We start from the raw sequence: 16,197 nt of genomic DNA on the forward strand, positions 1-16,197 counted from the left end.
GTAAGTGTGTTATCTATTATCAAGGGCAATTGATCCTTTTACATAACCCCAGAAACAAATGACCAAATGTTCCCCTAAAGACGGGTCTTTATCCTAGTGCGAGTTCACATGGCTAATATTTTAGAAGAAACAAAATCTCACCAGATAGGACTGAGAACCACGATTCCCTCGTAGGACCAGAATGAGGAGAGGCGGGTGGGTGCTGACACCAGGCTGCACACTCAGTTTTCCGATCTTCCTTTAAGAGTTCGGGGATTCCAGGCTGCTGCGGACTTTCCGTTTCCGGAGTTCCCTCTGCTACTGGATGCGGGGACCGAACCCAGCACCAGCGCGCCAGGCTCACTGACGGGAGGTACCGTGACAGGTGCTGGAGAGAATGCCCTTATTCATGCAAAAGATTTGTTGAGCACCTACTATGCTCAAGGCACTGATCTATGTGCAGAGATAGAGCAGAAAATGAGATGGAAGTCCCTGCCCCCCAGAGCTCACTCTGCGGTTGAAGACATACAGACGGTAAACAGGTAACATGCTACAGGAAGCGGGATACCGGAGGGCCACAAAGCAAAGCAGGGAAAGGGGTGGGAGAGGGAATGTCACGAGATGGTCTTTCTAAGGAGGTACCGTTTGTGCAGAAACCTGAAGGATAGACAGGAGCAAGCCACCCAAGTACCCGGGAGAGCCTGGACCAGGCAGGGGACACAGTGCAAGGGCTTAGGCTGCATGTGCTCGTACTGTGAGGACTGGCGAGAGGCCAGCGTGCTCCAGTGCGCGAGGGAGAAGAGTGGCAGGAAACCGGTGGGAGTGGAAGCTAGGGGCCAGATCGTGTAAGCCGTGTTAGGAGTATAGATTTTTTTTTAAAGTTATGTGAGTTATTAGAAGAGTTGTGAGCAGGTGAGGGGCAGGAATAAAATTGAGGACACAGGCAAGGTTACAATTGCAATAAACAGGAGAGGGTGTCTAAGACACAGATGTGAGAGGAGGGAAATGAATATTCAGAAATCCATTTTGTTAAAAATATTTACTTAAAAAAATACAATTGTCCATATCTAGTTGCACATGTATCTATTAACATATCTATATAATTTTGGACTTTAGTAAATTTGATACAGTGCTTAAAGCCAGCTAGCCATTATACAAAGCAAATTCCTGTCAGTCCTTATATAAAATAGTTTTTTAATGTCATCTTTCTATTAAATGCTTATCATTACAGAATTTAACAAAACTTTTGCATAAAACTTGAAGTGATAGAAAAAAAGTTATTCAGAGCAATGTCTGAAGACCCACTAGGTGTCAACCACACCTTTTTTCTTTGAAAAGCAGTGGATTCAAAGCCCTCCAAGTGCTGGCGCACCCTCACCCTCACCCACTAAACTTGGGGTCATGTTTCTATGTCGTAAATAAATACAACTCAAGACTTAAAACAACATCCTTTGTTTCCCAACAGGTTAGCTGGGTCAAACTGCTTAGCTAGAGGAGAGGGCAGTTTCTCTCAGTTACATCAAAACGAACGATTTTAGTGTTAGCAGTTACCATCATTTTAATTGCCTTTTTTTTTTTAAGGAAAAATATTTAATACTTTGAAAGTCTCCCTAATATAAATTACACTGAAATGAAAACAAGTTACTAATGACACTTGCACTTTATAGGTAAGTATTCTACTTATACAAGAGTGGTGGATGCTGGGTATTATGAGGGACAGATTTCAAGAAAATAAACAAGAAGGTAAATAAAAAATGAAGTAACGGTCTTCTCAGCTGAGTTGATCTAGGGTTAAGGAAAGCACCCTGACAAGTTCTTATTATCACATGTCCTAAAACTAAGACACTGACATAAAAAAATACATCTCTTCTGTGTTAATGCCATAGAAGACTTTTCTTCTGAATTACCGACTGGGTGAATGGAAGTTAAAAGTTTATTATTTAACACCATTTAATTTTCAAGTGATGTCGACACTGAAGATCCAGTAGAACTCATTTAAAAATTGTTTGTTCTTCAAAATATAAAGTTAAACACTTTATTTTTAGCCAACTTGATTATTTGGTGACTAAAGGACGTAATTTAAAAAAACTAATTTTAATAAAATTTTATTGCCTCAAACCAAAGTTAACCAGTAGCTAAATGACTGGATTGAGTTTCATATATAACCTTCCCTACCCACAAAGATAAACGAAACTGCCAGAAGGCAAAAGTGAAAAAACAGATATGACTATAATTAGAGACAATTGAATGACCAAACGGGATAAATAGGCCTTAAGTAATAAAACAGTAATTGTATGGCTTTCTAGCTGCTTCTTAATTTCACTGATACAGAGCAGGGAAGTTCATCAAATATGCTACTTTACCACATAAGCAATGAATATAATGTACATACAAAGGCCACTGGTACTACAGCCCTCAAAAACAAAAAATATGAAATGTCTTAAGAGGAACTGCACCCCCTAAATAACAGACAGTAAACAACCATGATTAAACAGAAAAGAAACTTGAAACTGAAGCGTTTACAAAGTTGAGTATAATCTAATTGCAAATCATCAAACGTGATACATTTCTACCAAGCAGAGCAGTGAAAGCTTGTAAGTTATTTAAAACATCCTAGGCAAGACAGCCCACCTACAGAGCCTGGAAGAACCCATGTACCCCTTCTCCAAACAGTCTTAAGTCCCAGAAAACATAAATGAGAAATAAGCTTTAATTCCCTGACTCTTAACATCCATACGTTGGAATTAGACTAACAAAATAATCATTAAGTGCTTCCAGTTATTAAAAACAAAACAGTGCTAATAATGGTGCCCAAAAAAAGTGCCACGTGAATTAATACCAATATTTGGCATTCCCACCCCTGAACTCCAGGCATACTTTAATGATTGCATTGGCTAGAACTCTGGCGCAGCCACAGGACACCCCCACCCCCGTCCAGAAGACCCCAGGCCTGTCCTAGCACCGCTCATAATCCTCAGAAGGGACAAGAACCAGCATGGGCCCTTATGAGATGGAAAACAAGGCAAAGTTGAGAACATTCAGCCCAAGATACTCTGAGGTTTCTAACACTTATTACGTACAGTTTAAGAGGTTAAATGAAGCTACAACGTCAGAATTCCTCCACTATTATATCAATCCATGGGCAAATCGGTACTTCAGAAACATTACAGTATAAACCTCTCCTCTGAGAAACTTAGAACCCAATGTAATAAGGGTTTTACACAAAAGCAAAAGTAAATGTAGGAATTTTAAGAAAGAACATCCTTATTTGCTCAATAATAAAAGATTAAGATGACTTTAACATATGTCACATACGGCGCTGTAGTTGTAAAATATTGGCAAGCAGTTAGTCTTTAAGGCCTATGAGTCTAAAAAACTGAAATGTGCAAGGCATTGATTTTTAAAAAGTGGCAATTGAAAGTGCGCCAATTTCTTTTACGTTTTAGTATAAAATAGCCCAGGAGCCATCCTAGAGGATGAATAATAAATGGTTCCTCTGAAAAACAGATTCTCACACACACACACACAGAGTCAATATATACACACATATATGTACTCAGCCAATAAATTAGGACACGGGAAGAAATGCTCTAGTCTCCTAATTAAATATTTAAAAATAAAATTTTAAACCTCATAAAAGTTCCTGTTTTATATTATACTCAAAAGACTAAAGTTCAAGCAATTTACTATGTTTGAGTGTATCCCTCATGAATTTTCTTGTTAAAGGTTTCATTTTAAATTACGTTAACGACAACTTGAATTTTCTGGTTTCTAAAGAAAGCTTAAAGCCAGTATTTCCCTGTCCACAGACCACTCTGGATCCCAGCTTTCACAATGGCTGAGCGTGAATGGCAGCACCGAGAAACTGCTATATTCTGACAGGCTGTCAATCTGTGGCGATTTTTCCCCCCAAGAAAAATAGCTTGAAGAACTTGGCAGTTTCCAATGGAATATTTATACTACATCAACAACTCACCTTTCCGATCTGCTCTGTTTACAGGTCAAAACTTGATTTTTATATATAACAGGTTCCACCAAGTATGAGAAATGAAATCAAACCGCCTTCTTTTCTTGCTTAATACACTACCACCCACAAGATTTCCAGATCCCAAGATGAAAACATTGGCTTCGGAAAGCAGAATTCTGACCTCAGAGGAATAACAGAGCACCTTGTTGCAGGCTATACCTGCAGTATTAAAAACAGTAAAACATTTACTTGCTGACCCCAAATCAAGAAGGTAACTAACAAAATACTTTCCATAGAACCCATTCTCTGGTCAGAGTACCTGCTAAAGAAACACAACTATGGTTTACCACCATTTCACTACTATGGATTAATTAACTTCTTGATTCCTTTGTAGAAACGATATATTCTGTCACACCCTCAGATATGACTGCTTATATCATGCATCTTTTAACTTTCCTATTGGTTTGGTAATTCTTCAGAGCCCCAGGTTTCCGAGTACCTGCATTTGTCTCTATACCTGTTTACACACCTAAGAATGGTGCCTCAGCACAGTCCTAGCTTTCTGGCGTGGATAAGTAAAATAAATGAAGTGACAAGAGAACAGGCCCATCAAGAAAAGTATTTCTTCAGATGCTGAAATGTTACAAAGAAAAAGAAAAGAAAAACTAATGCAGCAATAAAATGGAGGTTACTATGTATTGTAACATAAAGCAACTTAAATAATTCTGAATTTGTTGGTAAAATATAATACTAATTAGGCCAGAGAAGTTTGTAAGCAGATTAGTAAAATAAAAAGTACATTATAGAGTTACACCTACTATGAAGGAAATAGAGGTATCTGTCCAAAACAATATGCATGAAGCTCTGGAAAACATTTGGTAATGGGTTACTTGGTAACTTATGAAAAAGAATATGAAATTTCAGAAAGTTGATGACAAGCTCTCCTGAAAAATTCCAAATCTCTACGAGAGGTTTTACATGAAAATCAGATCAAATATGTAAAGAATTTCTCTATACATCCAACAAAAGCATCCACGGTTGTTTTCTTTTTTTTTTTTTCCAAGATTAGACTGAGAAGCATATCCTGAGGTCCTTTGAGTGCATGTGGCCAGACAAAGCCACCAGTGCAGGAAGAAATAGAACTTCTACTCAAGACTTACTCTTTTTTTCTTTAGAGAGAGGAAGGGGGAGAGAAAGAGAAATGTCGATGTGAGAGACATCAAATTGGTTGCCTTTGCACTTGCCCCAACCAGAGATCGAACCCACAACCTAAGTATGGGCCCTGACTGTGAATCGAGCCTGCCATCTTTTGGTGTGCAGGGCAAAGTTCCAACCATCTGAGCCACCCAGCCTGGGCCTCAAGACTTACTTTTTATGCCACCCTATTTCTATTTTTGTGTATGTCTTATGCACATATTACTTTAGTAGAGCGGTATATAACTTAACAGGTACGAATTTGCAAGAGGGAATTTGTGTTCAAAAATTTTTACTGATCAAGGTGTATGGTCAAAAAGGTTGGAGACTGATTTTCTGAAATGCCAATGAGTGTCTCTAATGTGCTTAAAATTCACTAGAAACACATAAAACTGCCTTTAGAACTTTAGAATCATAACACAAATTCTGAGGTCAGGATGAAACAATGTCACTAGGTGATGTCATACACTGCCAGATGTGAAGGGAACTGAAGTAATAGCAGCAACAGAAAACTTAAGTGACACATAATATGGAGAAGCTAGAAACTGTATCAGATAAATAGTCCTGCCTTTTTTTTTTTATCTCTAACATAGTACATAAATCTTTAAGAAATTCTTCCAGTTTAAAAAAAATATCCAGCCCTAGCTGGTTTGGCTCAATGGATAGTGTGTCAGCCTGCAGAGTGAAGGGTCCTGGGTTCAATTCCAGTCAAGGGCACATGCCTGGGTTGCAGGCTCGATCCCCAGTGGGAGGCGTGCAGGAGGCAGCCGATCAATCATTCTCTCTCATCATTGATGTTTCTATCTCTCCCTCTCCTTCCCTCTCGGAAATCAATTAAAAAAATATATATATTTAAATCCAGACCCTTTTACTATATAGTATAGGGTCATGAGCTTACTTTTCCCATCAAAATTTGAAGAAAAAGAATTAAACTCATTTTTTAACCATAAAAATAAGAAAAATTAAACCTATATTTTAACTCCAAGAAGCTGAAGGTTGACCTTTTGAGGGTTTCTGGATTCTCATTATGTATAAATTCTTAAAAAATCAATGGCAGTTTCCACCTTCGTTTGAACACACAAAATACACCCTGAGGAGTCTAACATCACAAAAGCACTGTGACAAACCATGAAAAGAAAGATTACTGAAGTCCGACATGTGGTTTTAATTTTGTATTTTTAAAAATCAGCGCATGAAAAAAAAGAATGTTTTAGAAGCTATGTGAAAATCCACCACCCCAGGGCGGAATGAAGGCAGCGGGCTGCTGGCTGAGGGTGTGGCTGTGCGCGTCCCTTCCCAGCCCCAATGTGGTAGCTAAAATCAGCCCTATGGGGAGAACTCTCACACGGAATCAGCAAATGCTACATATAAGGGCTTCTTTTCCCCTTCGGAGAGCCTGGCAGTTAAACAGTTTCCAGCAAACAACTGAGTCGACATGGACCAGAGCAGACGGAGAGCTAAGGTAACCGCAGCAGATGTCTCAAAGACGCATGCAGCCTGCTCCCCCATCCTAACGTAGGCTGCCTTTGCCCACCAACATTCATCCCGGCAAAGTGACTCGTGATGGATACCAGCGACAGCTACCAAATGGAAGTCTCTCCAGTGTACTGGTCCCAAGTGGTATGTCACTCCATGGATGTTCAAAAAAATATGAAGCTGAGACTTCTCCAGGGAGGAGGTAGTTTACAAATAGAATGGTCTGTCTCAAACACTTGAGCTAAGGTTGTAAACTTTCATTTAAAAAAGGACACACACTCACACACAAGCTTCCCCAGATTAATTGATCTCACAGAGAAAGCAGGTCACCATCAGCCTCCTACAGGCCCACACCACTCAGAGGCCTCCAGGATAGGTTTATGGACCGAGGGTTCACCAACACTCGTTCCTAGGAAGTTGCTCTGACTCAGTTCCAATGGTGTCCTAGCTTCCCAGGCATCCCTGTGCTGAAACAGTTAATTACTAAAGAGAGAAAACAAACCAATGGCTTTTCTCCTTTAATTCCAAAAGGTATTTTTTGTGCTTTCACAATTTTAAATATCTAATTCAGTCAATCCATCAATATTTACTTATTGCCCTAACCGGTTTGGCTCAGTGGATAGAGCGTCGGCCTGCAGACTCAAGGGTCCCAGGTTCGATTCTGGTCAAGGGCATGTACCTTGGTTGTGGGCACATCCCCAGTGGGGAGGGTGCAGGATGCAGCTGATTGATGTTTATCTCTCATCGATGTTTCTAACTCTCTATCCCTCTCCTTTCCTCTCTGTAAAAAATCAATAAAATACATTTAAAAAATTTACTTATTTAATGTACAAAATGTTAATCAACCTAATAAATCTATTCTAAAGTGCTGCTGAGAGGTCCACTTTCAAACAGGCATGCAGACTAAACGATGCAAGGTGGGGGGCACGTCCGGGAAGTCTGTCCGCATCACTACTGAACACCACAACCTCTCAACACGGCTATTGCACGTCTCAGGAACAAGCCTTCCGGCTGAGACCCCGAGGAAGCAGGAATGGGTCTCCCCCGCTCCGAATGCAAAGGCAGCTCCCTGAACACTGTCCCTCCGCCACCACTGCACGAGCACAGCCGTCTTTCACAAGCGCTTCTCCTCTCTGGGTGTAAACACACTAACAGATTGTACACCTGGAAGGTGCTGGTTTGTATCAGGGTCCTTTTGAGCCCTCAATTCTTTATTCCCTCATTCCATTTAGTTCATGCGATTAAATTATAGGAACTATTTCTAGGGTTAAAAGACTAGTTTAATGGACAGAGCGGTGTGTGTGTGGGGGGGGGAGGGGGCCGCATATACTATCTAATCCTGGACTTTAAAGCCAAGATTTTCAAAAGATTCCACTGAGACATTGGTATCAATTCAGTTTGGGGGAATCAACAAAGCTGGCATTGATTACCATAAAGGAGTATTTTATAAATTTGGTAAGGTAGAGACAAAGGCCCAAATTTTTCACTACTAAGAACCATCTAATTCCTATGCATGAGAATTCCCAAAGGAATTCTGCTCCTCCCTAATTTAAAAAGAACTATTCAAAGACATCAGCACACCTTTACCTCACTATGGATCTGGAGGCTTTTCATCTTTCTAATTACATCTTCAAAACTGTCACGACCTCTCTCAACCTCACATTTAAAAGAAGATCAACATCCGGTAGAAAATGAGGTGCAAGGAACAGAAGCGAGAAAGGGTCCTTCATGCTGGGATGTATCCTCGAACTGGGAAAGGCCACAGATGCTGTTTCAAGTTATTCAACTGGATCTTTTACTCAGAGATGCCTCTACATTTCAAAACCTGGGCTTAGTCTCCTAAAAGCGGTCATCTGCCATGCTGTCGCCCACAGATGTGGAACTGGAACACCCAGCGAGCAGCCGACTTTTCTGTGCTAGAGATGGGGCCCCCTATTCTCACTGGCTGTTGCAAACAGTTTTAAACCCCAGGTTTACAAGTCTCCCTCCGCTGAAACGGACTAGCTCCATGCTCTGTAGACAGGCCCAGACAAGATCACACATGTGTACGGCTGAGAGACCCTCCTGAACAAATGTAAGTAGGATGCGTTTTTGCAGAGTTGCTTCTCATAGGTCAGACTCCACAGCAATACAGAACCAGCCCCAGAGACTGCTCCAGTCTGCCTCCGGGTGAACAGAAATGTCTCTTTCCTCTCCTGCCTATGCACAGCTCACTTCTCATTACCCAGCAAAGCACACTTAAGTCTTAGAGATATGGCCAATTTCATTTAACTAATATGCTCAAAGCATAATTTATTTATTTTTTTCCTGGCCAAAGAGTTCCACCAAGAAGGCAGAAGGAATAACTTTGTTCTTAACTGCTCTGGCAAAACATAGCTAGCTGCTAAACCCCACCAAACATTTCCTTAACACAAAGCTCAAGTATTTGTTAGAAAAATAAAAGAAAGAAAAAGAGGGAGGTGGAGTTCAGACTCCAATTAAGGCATTGTTAAACACAGTCCAACTTGAGTCTTCTTGGAAGGGAATCCTAAAAAGGCATTTTGATGGGAATAGCAAATCACGATAGTCTATTACCGGCACTGTGGAACTGTCCACCACTCACTTCAAAGGTAATCATGCGAGTGTCCCTCTGTTTCTTTATTCCTTGGTTCTCTCTTTCTGCAAGTGCGTCGGTTATGTCTTCTGTAGATCTGGGGAAAAGGGGCCAGGGGTGGAAGGTCCATCCAGGCCAGACAGGGTGAACGGCCCATGACTGTTCAGAACAGAAGGAAACTGAGAAAGAAAAGAAAATACATTATCATCCTTTGACTCAACTGAACGTTCACTTTCTGTCCCTTCTATGTTTCCTGAGCCAGAACATGACAAGCCATCAGCAGTGGCTCATAGGACAAAGGCAGTAACTGTTTATCATGAAAGAATATGATGTCATAACAAAACTTTAAAGAATGTTGCCCAGCTGGCATGGCTCAGTGGTTGAGTGTCAACCTATGAACCAAGAGGTTGCGATTCAGTTCCGGTCAGGGTACAGGCCCGGGTTGCAGGCTCGATCCCCAGTGTGGGGCATGCAGGAGGCAGCTGATCAATGATCTGCTCTCATCCTTGATGTTTCTCTCTCTCCCTCTCCCTTCCGCTCTGAAATCAATAAAAATTAAAAATAAATAAATAAAAAAGAAAAGAATGTTAACTATTAATACTCTCCAGCTTGCCCTGATGGAATGCAAAGCACAAACCTACACCTTTCCTCATATCCTAAGGTGCACAGGATTGCATTAAACTTCAGTTGAAGGTTTTAGAAAGGTCGGTAAATAACCCTACAGAGTATATTCAATTACAAAGCAAATCGCAGACTGTAAAAAGAGGTCCAGAAAGAGACACCCACCTGTTAACTCTATTTATAACTGGTACAAATAGTTACAGGGTGCTCATCGCAGAAAAGGGTTCCCCATCATATATTCTGAGGCCAATTCTAGAAGGAGATTCTAGGCCGAAGCTACCTGAACAGGACTTTGCTTAAGGTCTCAGATCCCTCTATAACGCAATCACTGGTTTTCGAGAGGCAAAAATGAAACAAGGAAAATTCTCAACTTTTTCTACTCAATAATTTAGAACTTTTTGTCAAAAAATGCAGAAGTAGGGGTGTTTTTATTTTCTTCTTTAACATTTCATTTTCAAAAGAAGTAATGAAGAGTTAAATCACAAAAACATAAGAAAATCCTCCAGGGAGTCACCCCTGAATAGTAAATGAATCAACCATAAGAAAGCCTACCAGTTATAAAGTCTAGATGTTCTGGGCAAAATAACAAAAGCTGTGAGACTTTTCCTAAGATCTTGCTTAAGAGATAATACAGTAGTCATTTAAAAATATATATATTTAAAATGTTAATAAATGTATATTCTGAGGGGGAAATGGGAGTATTTAATATACTATTCTCAAGAGTTTTCTCTATTTCTTTTAAATCCTCAGTTAAAAGGGGAAACATATGTCCAAAATCCCCTCCACATATATATATGTGTGTGTGTGTGTGTGTGTATGAATATATATGTGTATACATATTTTTTCTAATAAAAAAGGATTTCTACAGTTTAAAATGATAAAAAAAAAACTAGGTGGTCTCAAAATCTACTACAGTGTTGAACAGTTCTTGATCTAACTCCAATGTATGTAAATGGTCAACAATGAAAAGGAAACTTTGCTGTGAATATTTATCCGAACTCTTTCCGCTGGCTAGGAAATTAACACTTAGAAATTCAAAACCAAAACTAAAGAATACTTATTAAATAGGAGTTTTATAATGCTTAAACCAAAGAGGGGGTACTGTGTTTCTGCCTCTTTCTTCGTTTACCACGCCCCCTTACAAGAGACGGGCTTTACGCCATTTACCTGGAAAAGTGTGTTAGCACCTTGCAGTCTGGCTGGGCTGAGGGGAGCGACAGGGCTGAGGGTGCTCCAGAAGTGGATGCTGGAGAGCAAGGGGCTGGGAGTCAGTAAGATGGGTGTCTGCAACACACAAAGCAAAACATTCGCTGATTGGCACTTCGGGGTTATGCTTTATCCTGGTAGTAATACAGCCATTAGCCTTGACCCCAAATACTGTCCTATTCACTATAAATCTCTCCGAGTCTGAAATTTTATCACGAGGAAATACTCAAAAATTGTTTTTTACAACTTAAGAAAGATAAAGGTCAGCCCTGACTGGTTTGGCTCAGAGGATAGAGCGTCGGCCTGCGGACTGAAAGGTCCCAGGTTCGATTCCGGTCCAGGGCATGTACCTTGGTTGCGGGCACATCCCCAGTAGGAGGTGTGCAGGAGGCAGCTGATCGATGTTTCTCTCTCATCGATGTTTCTAACTCTCTATCCCTCTCTCTTCCTCTCTGTAAAAAATCAATAAAAATATATTAAAAAAAAAAAAAGATAAAGGTCAAAATATTTTTTGATCTATTTTTTGTAGGGCCTTTCTCAAACAGAAAGACCAATCTGAATTCAGGTATTGAAAAATAATGGGTAACTTGAGTCACAAACGTAGTTTTTCCTTAATAATGAGGTCTGTGAGTGAGCCATCCATTTAAATGTTATACTTAAGCAAGTTGAGATTATCGCTGTTTGTTTGTTTTTAATAAGATTTTTATACAAGCAAAAAAAAAAAAAAAAGAGAGAGAATACTTATTTTCTATAGAAGGAAGTGGAAAACCAAAATATTTCTTTACTTGTAGAACAATGAATTATTTAACACAGTGCTCCAAACCTTCTGTGTTGGCGATCCTAATGAAGTAAGGGATTGGGTTACTTTTATGGGGTCATTTAAAAACCTAAACAGCAGAATGAAAACTTGAAGTTATAAATCTGGCTTTGTTCGGGAAGGTGAGTGAATGCAAACAACGCTGGCACTAAAGAGAAAGAAAGAGCTACCTGTGAGAAAAGTGCTGGCGTAAGGGAAGCTGTGGGGAGAGAGGGGCTCAGAATCCCCAGGGGGCTCGGGTCGCTGCCCGTGATCAGGAGGATGGGAGCCAGCTCCAACCCCTTGGGCTTCTTGGATCTGGATGAGTTGTTTGTTCTGTCCTTTCCCGGCAAGGCCGAGTCCTGGTCCTTAGGCTCCAGCGCCAAGTTCTCTGGCAGTCCCATGGGCTGCGAGGCCACAGAGTCGATGTCTGTATCGAGGTCCGGGTTGGAGCTGAGCGGCGGGGAGGGTGTTCTCGGAGGCTCCTGGAAGGAAGGGGACGGGACGGGTGTGCTGGGAAACGCGGCAACTGCACTGCAGGCAGAGGCCGGGGCTTCCAAGGCAGGCAGTTTGGGGGACGCCAACGTCTCCAGCGCTTGGAGAGTTTCTTCCGAAGATGGGGAAATACTGGCGCCCGTTGAAATGGTGGCAGCAACGGGTTCAACTGGTGGCTTTTTGGAAGGTGTTGTTACAAATTTAATGACGGATGGTGCTGGCTTCTGAGATTTCTTCTCTGCCAATTTCTCAGCTGGATTCTCAATCTTTATAGACTTGAGGAGCTTCCTCTTGGAGGAGTTCAAAGAGTTGAGGGTAAATGAAGAATACAAGCCAGAGTGTATGTAGTCGTTGCGGCTCGAGGCCTTGGCACCGGCCTGCGGGGGCCTCTCCTTCCCTCCACTCTCCACATCTCTGGAACTGCCGCCGACCTCACTGGCACTCAAGGCCTCACAGTCTCCCTCAATCCTGCCCACCTTCATCGGATCCATGCTCAGAATCTCCGGGTAAGAGACGAACTTGTACACAAACTTCTGACCATTTACTTTTTTTATGATATTCTGTAGATAAATAAAAAAAGCATTCTTATACTTCCTTATAATCTCATCTCGCATAGCTCGTGAAAAAACTGACCTAATGGTGTCCTCTGTGTGACAAGCATTTTACTTCAAGCTTCAAATTCATCTAACATCGTCTATGTTATCTAGTCATACTCAACACAGTGCCTACTGTTGTGGAGCATAAGTTAAGAACATTTACATGTCATATTAACAACTGAACGGAATATATTACATAAAAGCTTAAAGATTTTAATTGCTTAACACTCTCAACCAATTATCTGTATTGTCAAAAATCGCTGACCTACACACAATCCTATCTAAGAAAAGAGTAATATGCAAATTGACCATACCTCCGCTACACCCACAAGCCATGCCCACCAGCCAATCAGGAACAAGTATGCAAATTAACCCAACCAAGATGGCTGCAGCCACAGAGCAAGCAGGAGGCTTGGGTTTCCCTGGCAATGGAGGAAGCCAAGCTTTCCGCCTGCCCTGGCCTGCCTTGGCCTCGCTTAAGACTACAAAGTTTCAATTATAGAAGATAAATAAATCCCAACAAAAATGGCGGCAGCCACGGAGCTGGAGAGAGCAGGAAGCTTGAGTTGCCCCCGGCGATGCAGGAAGCCAAGTTTCCGCAGCCCTAGCCTGCCTTGGCGTCCACTTAAGGCTACAAAGTTTCAATTACAGAAGATAAATAAATCCCAACAAAAATGGCTGCGGCCACGGGGAGCGAGCAAGAGGCTTGGCTCTGCTCAAGGCTACAAAGTTTCAATTATAGAAGATAAATCCTAGATACCAGGGCCTCCACTTGGGTCGCTGGGGGGCGTGGCCAGCCTGCAAACCACCACAGGCCCCTCACCCAGGCCGCCCCACACCCCAAGGGAACCCCCACCCTGATCCGGGACACCCTTCAGGGCAAACCAGCCAGCCCCCACCCGTGCACCAGGCCTCTATCCTATCTAATCCTCCTATCTAATAAAAGAATAATATGCAAACCGTCACTCCAACACACAAAATGGCTGCTCCCATGTGGTCAAAGATGACTGACCCCATGTGGACACAAGATGGCCGCCACAAGATGGCCAGCAGGGGAGGGCAGTTGGAAGGGACCAGGTCTGCAAGGGAGGGCAGTTGTGGGCGATCAGGCCAGCAGGGGAGGGCAGTTGGAAGGGACCAGGTCTGCAAGGGAGGGCAGTTGTGGGCGATCAGGCCTACAGGGGAGGGCAGTTAGGGGTGACCAGGCCAGCAGAGGAGGGAAAGTGGGAGCAACCGGGCCTGCAGGGAAGGGCAGTTGGGGGGACCCAGGCCTGCAGGGGAGGGCAGTTAGGGGCAAACAGGCTGGCAGGGGACCAGTTAGGCATCAATCAGGCTGGCAGGCAGAAGCGGTTAGGGGCAATCAGGAAGGCAGGCAGGCGAGCAGTTGGGAGCCAGCAGTCCTGGATTGTGAGAGGGCAGTCGGACATCCCTCAAGGGGTCCCAGATTGGAGAGGGTGCAGGCTGGGCTGAGGGACACACACCCCCGTGCACGAATTTTGTGCACCGGGCCTCTAGTCTAAAATAAGTCCAAAGGTACAAGCCATACACATGCTGAGTAAGCAAAAAGGAATTGAAAACATCACTTCTACTAAGGTTCCTACTTCCTTCAAAAATTCCAGTGGTTGCTTTCAACTCATGTCTCAGACAGCAAAGCTGATAAGAACAACCACTGTAAAAGTGAAAGAAATTAAGATCTCAGCTTCTCATTCCAATTCTATCCATTTGAGTCATTTATTTTACCTCAGGGCCCAAAGTGTATTCAAAATGAGAATTTTTTTAAAATTTTTGACTAAGAAATCAATTCTATGGGGAAATAGGCATGTATTAATTGTGTTCTCTGGATTAAATTAAAAAGTAAAAACTAAGTAAAGCTAAGAAACAAGTATCTATGACAATTTTTAAAGTAAATCATGATATACAAAATAATATTTATCCTCAAGAATCTCAGATTTCCTTTTCCTTATTTCAACCCTATCCTTACTTTTCCAGACAACTGTTTGGAATAAAATAGGTGCAATGGGGGTGGGGTACTGAATAACAGTTTGCAGAAAGATAACTGGAACATTTCCAGCCTCCATCTTAATTCCAAACTGCTCAAGTTATAAAATAAATTGGATTAAAATAAACCAGGACAGTGATCATTTTGCAATGGAAACAAATATCAAATCATGTTGTACACCTGAAACTATTTCAATTATATCTCAACTAGAGGTCTGGTGCATGAAATTCATGCACAAGTGGGGTCCCTAGGCCTGGCCAGCGATCAGGTTCCCCACCTCCCCGCCTCCTCCTTCCCCCGCCACCCATGCACCACCACAGCATGGTTCCCTGCCTCCCCCCCTCATCCTTCCCTTGCCACCCACATCTGCCACCACTCACCCCCGGTTCCCCATCCCAGCCCGGGGGCCCGGCCCCTATCAGGCTACCGGGGACTGCCAACCAGAGAGGAGGGACCAGGAGGTTGGCTGGCAGGCCCCATCAGTGATTGGGGCTTGTGGGTTGGGGGCAGCTCCTGCGTTGTGTGTCTGCCCCCTGGTGGTCATTGTGCGTCATAGCGACCGGTTGTTCTGGTCGTCCCATCGTAACGGTCGCTTAGGCTTTTATATATGTAGATTTTAAAAATTAAATAAATCAACATCTTAGTACCTATAACCTGAACAGAAGAGAAGGAACGCTTCTTGTTCTCGGGTGGACGTGTATTACCTTTACATAATAGTATCGGAGGGCTCGGCTGAGCTTGTCATAGTTCATATTAGGCTTGTTTTTGCGAATCCCCCAGAGCCGAGCCACCTCTTCCGCCTGCAAAAGCTTGAACTCCCCATTGTCAGAGGTCCAGCAGATCATGTGCTTGTTCTGAGGCTCCTGCAGGAGCTGCAGGAGGAACTGCCATAGGGTGATAGCACTGTCCATAGCAATGAGCTGAAAGAGGCACACAGGGAGAGACACAGTAACATTAACAGCTGACGCTCCCCGATCACCGTATAACATATTTGCCAATGTTATCTCCAATAAGGGTTTAATCTCCAACATTTACAGGGAACTCACACAACTTAACAAATGGAAGATAAACAACCCAATCAAAAAATGGGCAACGGACCTAAATAGATACTTTTCGAAAGAAGACAGAAGGAAGGCCAAGAGACATATGAAAACATGTTCAAAGTCACTAATCATCCAAGAGATGTGAATCGAAATGACAATGAGGTACCATCTCACACTTGCCAGAATGGCTATCATCAACAAATCAACAAATGACAAGTGCTGGTGAGGATGC

General features: G+C 42.4%; 1 protein-coding gene across 1 annotated transcript; it reads right to left on the reverse strand.

Moving 5' to 3' along the window:
* Positions 1-8,894: 8,894 nt before the first annotated feature.
* Positions 8,895-15,842, reverse strand: ELK4 (ETS transcription factor ELK4). Its single transcript, XM_080648114.1, has 4 exons — positions 15,627-15,842; positions 12,024-12,887; positions 10,998-11,114; positions 8,895-9,388 (listed from the first exon to the last, which is right to left on the reverse strand). Exons 1-4 carry the CDS (start codon positions 15,831-15,833, stop codon positions 9,290-9,292), a joined length of 1,287 nt encoding a protein of 428 aa, XP_080504240.1. The 5' UTR covers positions 15,834-15,842; the 3' UTR covers positions 8,895-9,289.
* Between the last annotated feature and the right edge of the window lie 355 nt (positions 15,843-16,197).

Source organism: Plecotus auritus (assembly GCF_963455305.1).
Source record: "Plecotus auritus genome assembly, chromosome: 12".
Lineage (NCBI taxonomy): Eukaryota > Metazoa > Chordata > Mammalia > Chiroptera > Vespertilionidae > Plecotus > Plecotus auritus.

Bases quoted from the DNA above. Each gene is read 5' to 3' on its own strand.
- ELK4 (XM_080648114.1), bottom strand. From the start codon at position 15,833: ATGGACAGTGCTATCACCCTATGGCAGTTCCTCCTGCAGCTCCTGCAG. The intron at 12,888-15,626 runs GTAATACACGTC...ATTTATCTACAG, and splicing joins TCCGATACTATTATGTAAAG to AATATCATAAAAAAAGTAAA. The intron at 9,389-10,997 runs GTAAATGGCGTA...TTTCTTTCTCAG, and splicing joins GTGCTAACACACTTTTCCAG to TTTCCTTCTGTTCTGAACAG.